This window comes from Sesamum indicum, linkage group LG3 (genome assembly GCF_026168435.1).
Source record: "Sesamum indicum cultivar Baizhima isolate 11 linkage group LG3, ASM2616843v1, whole genome shotgun sequence".
Classification (NCBI taxonomy): domain Eukaryota; kingdom Viridiplantae; phylum Streptophyta; class Magnoliopsida; order Lamiales; family Pedaliaceae; genus Sesamum; species Sesamum indicum.
Genome location: NC_142659.1, coordinates 3,429,020 through 3,438,274, shown reverse-complemented (window position 1 = coordinate 3,438,274; position 9,255 = coordinate 3,429,020). Strand labels below are relative to the sequence as shown.

The window sequence follows — 9,255 nt, the reverse complement described above, 5'->3', positions numbered from 1 at the left end:
TCAAGCAAGTGCGGACATATGTCTCGACATCGTCCCGCAGTTGTGGCCAATAGTAGGCCCTCTTCACCAAGGCAAACGTGCGCTCCTGTCCTTGGTGTCCCGCCCAAAGTGTGTCGTGGCATTCGGAAAGAAGTGATTTCCGTAGGTCCCCGCCTCTCGGAATATATACGCGGTTTCCCTTGGTCATCAACAATCCATCCTCGATCCAAAAGTGTCGAGCCTTGCCCTGCTCGACAAGCCGAATCAGGCCTTGCGCTGCGGGATCCCTCGGTAGTAACTCCCGCACCTGATCCTTCACAGAGATAGCAGCCGCGCTAGAGGAGAGCGCTGCTATCGACTCCAAGTTCGCCAAGTCCGCCCTGCGGCTCAAGGCGTCAGCTGCGTGGTTGCTGGAGCCGGCCCGGTACTCCAACACGAAGTGAAACTCTGACAACAACTCCTGCCAACGTGCCTGCCTACTGGTCAGCTTCGGCTGCGACATGAAATGACTCACTGCAGTGTTATCCGTCCTGACCACGAAGGGAGAGCCTAACAAATAGTGTCGCCATAGTCGAACGCAATGAACTACGGCCAACAACTCCTTCTCGTGCACTGAATAACGTCGTTCAGCATCCTTCAACTTTCTGCTCTCAAAGGCAACTGGATGGCCATCTTGCATCAGAACTCCTCCTAAAGCAAAGTCTGAAGCGTCTGTCTCCACCAAGAATGGCTTTGACATATCTGGCAAGGCCAACACAGGATCTGTCACCATCGCTCTCTTCAAATCATCGAAGGCTACTTGGCATTGGGGTGTCCAATTCCAAGTCTCTGTCTTCTTCAGTAAGTTTGTCAAAGGCCGTGCGATCGCGGAGTAGTCCTTCACGAAACGCCGATAATAGTTCGCCAAGCCAAGAAATGAGCGCAAGTCATGAACATCGCTCGGCGGTCTCCACTCCTCGATAGCCTGTACTTTCTTGGGATCCATCCGAATGCGTCCTCTCTCCACGATGTGTCCCAAGAAACTGATAGTCTCCCGAGCAAACGAGCACTTCGACACCTTCACGTACAGCTCGTGCTCGCGGAGTCTCGTCAGAACCTGCCGCAAATGGTCCTCGTGCTCGGCCAAGGTTCTGCTGTATATCACAATGTCGTCCAGGTACACCACCACAAACTCATCAAGAAAACCGTGAAGTACCTGGTTCATCAAGGTGCTGAAGGTTGCGGGAGCGTTAGTCAGGCCGAAAGGCATGACAAGAAACTCGAAAGCTCCGTACCTCGTGACAACTGTCGTCTTCGCCTCATCACCCTCCTTGACTCGGACCTGCCAATAGCCCGACCTCAAGTCTATCTTCGTGAAGTAGTTCGCTCCACTCAAACGGTCGAAGCAGTCTGCCACCAACGGTATCGGGTACTTGTTCTTCACAGTGATCTTGTTCAGTGCCCGATAGTCACAACACAGGCGTAGGGAGCCGTCGGCCTTCTTCTGAAACAGGACCGGCGCTCCATACGGTGACTTCGCGGGTTTGATGATTCTGCTCTCCAACATATCCTTCAACTGCTTCCTAAGCTCCACAAGCTCAGGTTGCGACATTCTGTACGGTGCCCTGGCGGGCGGCCTCGTGCCAGGCACCAACTCAATCTCGTGATCCACTGCCCTCTTCGGCGGTAGCTTCCGAGGCAGCTCGTCTGGCATCACGTCTTCAAACTCCATCAACAGTTTCTTAATGCCGCCCGGGATGGGCTCTGACACCTCTTCCATTTCATCAAGGCAAAGAGTACACAAGTAGGATGGTTCATTCCGCTTGCGACCCTTCTCAAACTGCATGGCCGACAAATTCCTCTCTCCAGTACGTCCGGCCAAGGTAGGGATGACACACGGTTTCGCTCCCATCATCATCAGCGAGTCGACATGGGGTAGAACAGCTGTGCGTGTATCCCGTAGAAATTCAAGCCCAAGGATAAGCTTGAAATCGTCCATTACCACAACCGAAAGATTGGTCTTTCCTTCATAAGCACCAACCTTAATCTGCACAGACTTGGCTACACCGGCAATGGGTTGTGCAGCCGAGTTGATCGCCTTCACACGCCCAACTCCCTTCTCCAGCACGAGCCCGAGTCTCGCCACTTCGGCGCTCGCAAGGTAGTTGTGAGAGGCTCCAGTGTCGATCATGGCTCGAATCGGCTTGCCATGAATCTTCACATCAACGAACATCAACCCTTTCTTCCGAGGAATCCGGGGCTGGACTTCTTCTTCTTTCTGTTCCGGCTGTTCCACAGTAAGAGCCGGGACAGTCTTTTTCGCAAGGGGTGGCACAACTCTCTTCGCCGCCACCATAGAGACTGTGTTGCACCATTGGGATACGGCCCCCAAATTGTCCTCATCCTCCTCCGTGCCATTCTCACCACCTGCCTCTGCTTGTGGCTCCACACTCCTTGAGGATGACGCATTGTCGGCAAAGGTCGTTGCCAATGCATTCAACACCCGTCTCTTCGGGCAGTCGCGATACCCATGCGGACCATCGCAGAAGAAACACCCTCTCCTCCTCTCGGGTGCTCCCTGTTTGTTCTCCTGGGGCCTGTTCCTGTCTGAACCGCCCTGTGAGCCATTCTGAGCGTGGGGTTTCTGGTCTCCCCCACCTCTGTTGAAGATATTCCTGAACGATTTCATCCCATTCGACTTATTCTGTGCAGGACCAGGCGTCGCCTGCCTATCCTTCCGAGTCTCTTGGTTGAAATCTGCCAGGCGTTCGGCCGCGATGATAGCCGAACTCAAATCAGTCACTCGTTGCCTCTGCAACTCGTTTCTCGCCCACTGTTTCAAGCCTTCCATGAAAGTGAACAGCTTGTCTTCCTCCGACATGTCTCGGATGTTCAGCATCAGCGCTGAGAAAGCTTTGACATATTCCCGCACGGAACCTGTATGTTCAAGCTTTCGCAATGCCCTCCTGGCATTGTACTCCACATTCTCGGGGAAGAACTGCTCTCTGATCGCCTCCCGTAGAAGAGCCCACGTGTCGAGTTGTATTTGATGAGCCTGGATTTCCGCAAACTTGGTCCGCCACCACAGCTTTGCGTCACCAGTCAGGTACATGGTCGCAGTCGCAACCTTCCTTGCCTCGTCCCGCACGTCTGCCGCAAGGAAGTACTGCTCCATGTCGAAGAGGAAGTTCTCGACCTCCTTCGCATCACGCTCACCGCTATAGGCCTTCGGTTCTGGTATTCGAAGCCTAGCACCGGGGTCGTGAGCAACCATAGGCGTGCTACCCACTGCACGCTGGAGCAGTCCGATCTGAATGGACATCTGCTCCATGTCACGCCGCATATCGGCAATGCTGTCGTTTCCGAATACGCCAGCCATCTCCTGAATCACGTGCCGACACTCGTCCAACTCCGAATTCAGCACCATGATCTCAGATTCTAGAGAAGAGACCTTCGTCTCCAATTCCACCAACCGGGAGTGTCCGTCCTCCGGGTTCTCAGCTCTCTCGCTGGTTGAAGCTGCGGCATGTCGCGGGCTTTCCGGATCTTGCCCCGATGCCTTCGCAGCAGTAGCGGTCCGCCTCGGCCCCATCGTGGCACGAGGCTCTGATACCACCTCTCACGAGGCGCCTATCACACAGCGCGTCGTGTGGCTAGTAGTCCGCTGACTACGTCCGCCAATACCTCCGCTCGGCACAAATGCAGCGCGCCGAATATATCAGAGTCGGGAGGAACAAATCACAAAACAGTAAATTGCGCACGCGGATTCAGAAAACCAAATTGCATTGAACTGAAAATGCGTATACAATGATCAACGATGCTAGAGCAAGGGGTTCGCCTTGAGGGGGACTCCAACACGTCACTAAACCAAGCTTCTTGAACTCATTCCCCCCTATAATAGGCTTAAAAAAATAAATCCTATTGCCTACACTAGACACTAGGAAAGCTGAAATTTGCAACTCAAGAGGCGTAACGTCCCCTTGAGGAATTTAAACAACATAAAGTAAATAACAAAGCAGTAACAAAGCAATAAAAGGCCTACACCTAAGACTCTAACACAGTTGGGTGTCCGTCGTCTGTCGATGAAGGCTGAGTGGTCGGCCATGTAGAACGGTTGAGTGGCCGAAGTGCGCGTCACGGGGGCCTAGTGTGCGGGCAGCCCGTGACACCCTGGGAGGAGAACAACAGCTAGAAACGGCTACTAACACCCCGTAGGCTGAGAGCCAAAGAAGGAATCTGCCCGAGAAGGGACTTGCGTCTGATTAGCTAATTGGTGAAACAATAGCTTACTAAGGCGATGATCACAGTAGCTGGTCCGAGAGGATGACCAGCCACACTGGGACGAAGACCCGATCCAAACTCCTACGAGAGGCAGCAGTGGGGAATTTTCGACAATGGGTGAAATCTAGATGGAGCCATGTTGCGCGGACGCAGTGAACCTGTATTTCTGATACTCGAACTTATATTATTCTTTTATTGTGAACCCTCTATTTTACCAATCAAGTAAAAAGTCTCGCTGAGAATCAATCGAAGTTTGAATATGTCATAATTATAAAATTAACAATCGTGTAATAAATACCTTCTCGTGACAGTTCATTATAAGAAGGTATTTGTTAAATAATCAGTATTTATAATTATGCCAACTTTATAAGAATATTTATACATTAAATTTTGACTTAACCCATGATGTCCTAAAATTTGTACAACTTATTCTCTAAGAGGACCACTCATGACCAAAAATAAAAATAAATAAAAATCGTGATTTTTGTCACATTTAACCAATTATACAATACATATAATTACATATCGACTGTAATTTCACTCGTTACTAATACTTTTCAATTTGATCAAAGTCAATTCGAACCAAAATTTTTTATCAAAGTGTCATAATCTTAATGTACAACTTTGGACATGACAAGAACGTTGTCCGTAAAGTAACATTCCTCATTACTGCATGGAATTGAAAAGGCAATATAAATAAATGCAGAGTTATTCAGTTTGTTCGATGTTGTTTGGGTAGCTACCACCATTTACTTTGGTCCTGCAACATAGCAAAGTCGAGGTGTACAATGAATCAGGTCAGTGCAGAATTGATCGGATCAGTCCAAAAAAAAAATTTCGATTCAAGATCGACTCGTTACTATTTACAATCGATTTGGGAATAATTTTGGACCTTTAAATGGGTTTCAATTGGATCTATTTTTAAACTTAAGTCCAGCTTATAGACCGACTGAATGTGTCTGTTTTATTTTATTTTTTTAATGAAATTGAGATTCTCTTTTGATTAATTACTTAAACTTATAGGTGTTTTATAAAATAAATAAATAATAAACTAAATCACACAAAAATTATGACTAAAAAAATAGTTAGAAAATAGTTAAGACTATATAATAAATTTAAATAATAATTTGACTAACAAATTTACGAAAATAAACTTAGATAATCACAAATCCAAATAAAAATTTAAAATCAACTCTGAAAGAAAAAAAAAATTATATGCCATTTACTATTAAAAGGAAAAAAAAATGGCGCAGTAAGCCTGGCGTGGTCCTGACCCCTGGGCCACTAGCTGAGCCAGTCTTAAATATTAATACTTGAAATAGGCTCAAGACCAACCCGATTCCAAGTGGACCTGGGACGAAACAACTCGTTTTTTTATATTGGATCAATTGCATTGCGCATCTTGAAAAGTGTCGCGTATATAGCAGTAATGTTTGTGTACAACGTAGCGAAAAATGAAATATATAGCGATTTGTTTGTTTCAATTTTCTAGTTTTTTTCAAAAATAATTAAAAAAAATATTACAAATGTTTGCTTTAGTTTTTTTTTTTTTAGTAAAAAACACGCAATTCAAAGTACTGTACCTTATTTTCAGGATAAATTACAATATTTTTTTTAAAATTTGAGATAATTACATATATTCTATTATTGTTTGAAAACTATGAATACTTTTCGAATTTAGCGTTCGTCCACAACTAACCTATACTGTTAGTCTCCCTTAAATTTCAATTCATGTAACGAATTAGTTCAGATCCGTATTTTCGCCCAAACCCTAAGGAAATGGATATAGTTATAAAAAAAAAAAAAAAAAAAACAGAGGGCATGCAAGTGTAATTTTTAATTTTTTTAAAATAAAACATATTTTTATAATTATATTGTGTGACTAATTTATATTGTAATTATTTTTATAATTACTAAAGTAAAATTGTGAGAGAGGAAGGTGCCCCTTCAGCAAATAAAAAGTTCTTACATCATTTGGAAATTTAATTCAAATAATAGGGTGTTTTGGGAATACATGCTAAAAATGGAGGACCATTTGTGCAATGAAATTTTACCCAATTGGGCCACGGGAATTGTACAATACCACTTCTTGGGTCATGATTGCAATCAACCTCGAATCCGTAGTCGCAGGCTGTAAGAATAAATAAATATATAAGAAATAAATCAGAATACTTTGAGATTTTCTTGCTAATAAGACCAAATAAATAAACGTTTAGGGCTCTTTTATTTTGTACGATCAAATTAAGATGTCTACATCTGGGCATATTTATAAAAATTATCCCTATCTTTGAAATAATTACACATACACTCACTAAAATATTATTATCACTTACACAAATCATCCCTTATTTTTTTAAAAATTCACACACCCCCCTTAAAAATATTAGCATCATTATATAAATAACTCTTATTTTTTGACTGTTAGGGATAGTTTTTATAATTACAAAAAATAAAAATAATTTATATAAATAAACCATAAATCAAGGGTATAAATATAATTATCTATAAAAAATATAACAAATGCAAACAGCCCTAAAAAGTTTTGAAATATATACCAAAAGAATGTGACGACAATTTTGAATGATTTTTAAAGATGATTTGAAAATTTTCTGCTCTATCAAATGTTGCAAGAAGCTGAACATGTAAACCATTTTTGGTCGGTCAGATGTTGCAAGAACCTAAACTACACTATGTACAACAACAGAGAACCTACAAATTTTTCAGTATTTACTTGACAAAAATTGGTACCTATTCTGAATTTTCTGCACTGTAACAATCCCACCAGGAGAAGAAAAAAGGAAAAAATCAAAAATTTCGGGCTCTTCGCCTCCACGGATCATTCATCAGGCTTGTGTCTCCCTTTGTTTACTTGCGAGTCTCGTGAGATTACAACCAAGTATATCATGTACAATTCTAAGCTGCCGATGCTTCCTCCAAATATGCAAAAGAGGCAATCCTCGCTAGTACCTACTGATATTTAATCTTGTATGGCCGACAAAATGGAAAACTGAATCAAAACTACAATCATCGGTTCATCAATTGTCGTCGAGCAATCTTGCACGCTTGGGCCGAGGCTCATCCGATACTATTGACATAGGAGACAACGGAAGATCAGAATCAGAGGACGACGGTGAGGAGGCCATCGACGATGGTGTTAGTGTGCACGAGTCATCGGACATTTTCCTCTTGTGCGAAAATTCCCTTTCGCTCTTTTCCTCCCCTTTCAATATGAAGTCTCTCAACCTCTCCACGTCCGAGAGCTTCACGGGCTTAACGAGGAACTCTTCTGCCCCTTCCTCCAGACACCTAAACATTATGCCAAGAATGCATATGCAAATCAGACAAGCTGCTAAGCACATATTCCATTCCAACAGGACAAGACAAACACATTCAAGACAATTTCTAAGATTGTCCAAATGTTGGTTAAATTGCTCCAAGATCAAACACTAGTTGAAGGTCTAATTCGCAAATTTTAGCTCCAAGAATCACAATTAGAGAGATCAATACACACATCAAACAGAGTAATTACATCCAGCAGACGATACCTATCGATGCGAGCCAGAACGTTCTCCGACGACATAACCACAACCGGTATTTCCCTCAGCTTCGAGGAGCCCTGCCAAAAATGGGATAAGCAGCAAAAATGTCATCATCAAGGAAGAACAAAGACAACTATTATGGATGATTCGGTTAAGGAATGCAGTCTGAAAGAAAGCAAAAAACCAACCTTGATCTTTTTGAGAAGTTCATATCCTGTCATTCCAGGCATAGAATAGTCTGTCATTATCAGATTCACCTTCAATTCCTGGAACAGGCATAGACCAAAGATCAATCAGCAGATGTTTCTCAGACCAAATCAAAGAACATTTGGATCAACTAGAGGGTTTTCAAATCTGAATGTAAAAGTAAGAAACAAGAACCCTTTTTGTTCATCAATCCCAAATCTAGAAAGCAGTAAAACAAGAACAAGAAACAGAGAAGAAAAGGTTCTTTTCTTACATCAAATCCAACAGAGCTTCTCTCTCCATCTAATCCCAAATACTGCAAAGCCCTCCTCCCACTTTCCACAGCAGTCACTGGCAAATCCAAACTAAACCAATTTCAGCAACCAACCAAGCTAAACTCCAAGAAACATAAGAAAAGGGAAGAAGTTACACACACAACACACACCGAAAACAAAGAGAAAAAACTTTCCTAAGGCACTCAAAACCACAAAGAAGGTTTTTCAAAGGGATTAAAAAACAAACCTTTACAGCAAGAAATCTTGAGCAACCGCTCAATGACCTTGCGATCGACAAGACTATCATCCACAGCAAGAACATGCAACTCTTGAACTCCACTTGAAGAACAATCACTGCGCATTTCCTCCATAGCCGATTTCCCTTCTGGACTTCTCCTAAAACAACTCTATTTCAAGAAAATCGTACGTGGGCTCTCTTCGATTTCCTCTCCTATCTGAGAAAGGCGCTTCGAAGCCAAGAAAAAACACATCTACAATACCGAACATGAACACCCACTTTATATATATGGGGGGGGTGGGGGGGCTGTCGTTGGGTGCTGTGTAAGATCACAGAGAGAGAAAAAGAAATCTACTTTAGGGGAAAACGAAAAGGCTAGGGAGAGAGAGAGAGAGAGAAAATCTTTGCAAATCTACTCACCATTATACCCGACTTGTCGCTTTATCTGACAGTTTCAACTTATGTGAAAATACATATAAATATAAATACATTTGTATGTATATTTTCTTGGGTTTGTTTAATGATTTGGGGGTGGCAGACAAGGTGGTACGGCTGCAGGGTTTTGGTGCAATAACGTGTGAATTTCGGAGTGATTGTGTCTGTCTCCGCGGAGCGTTTGGGTGAGATTTGGTTGGAAATTTTCAAGAAATAAGATCCCACACTGTGTGGTCATTCAGTGGGGTGCGGTGCAGTGGGGCTGCCGGTTGACTGGTCTTGGATCTTGGGCTGATTCACTCACTGCACAATGTTTATTAATCATGATTTGAAAGCAAACTAT

The 9,255-nt window shown here is 43.5% G+C and overlaps 1 protein-coding gene across 1 annotated transcript; it reads right to left on the bottom strand.

Annotated features, from left to right (window-relative positions):
* Window positions 1–6,768: 6,768 nt before the first annotated feature.
* On the bottom strand, window positions 6,769–8,844 carry RR5 (response regulator 5). The gene is made up of 5 exons (XM_011073450.3): window positions 8,487–8,844; window positions 8,239–8,315; window positions 7,967–8,044; window positions 7,785–7,855; window positions 6,769–7,545 (listed from the first exon to the last, which is right to left on the bottom strand). The coding sequence occupies exons 1-5, from the start codon at window positions 8,608–8,610 to the stop codon at window positions 7,275–7,277; spliced, it is 621 nt and encodes a 206-aa protein (XP_011071752.1). The 5' UTR covers window positions 8,611–8,844; the 3' UTR covers window positions 6,769–7,274.
* Window positions 8,845–9,255: the final 411 nt, after the last annotated feature.

Bases quoted from the DNA above. Each gene is read 5' to 3' on its own strand.
- RR5 (XM_011073450.3), bottom strand. From the start codon at position 8,610: ATGGAGGAAATGCGCAGTGATTGTTCTTCAAGTGGAGTTCAAGAGTTG. The intron at 8,045-8,238 runs GTAAGAAAAGAA...TGCCTGTTCCAG, and splicing joins GAAGCTCTGTTGGATTTGAT to GAATTGAAGGTGAATCTGAT. The intron at 7,546-7,784 runs GTATCGTCTGCT...CATAATGTTTAG, and splicing joins GTTCTGGCTCGCATCGATAG to GTGTCTGGAGGAAGGGGCAG.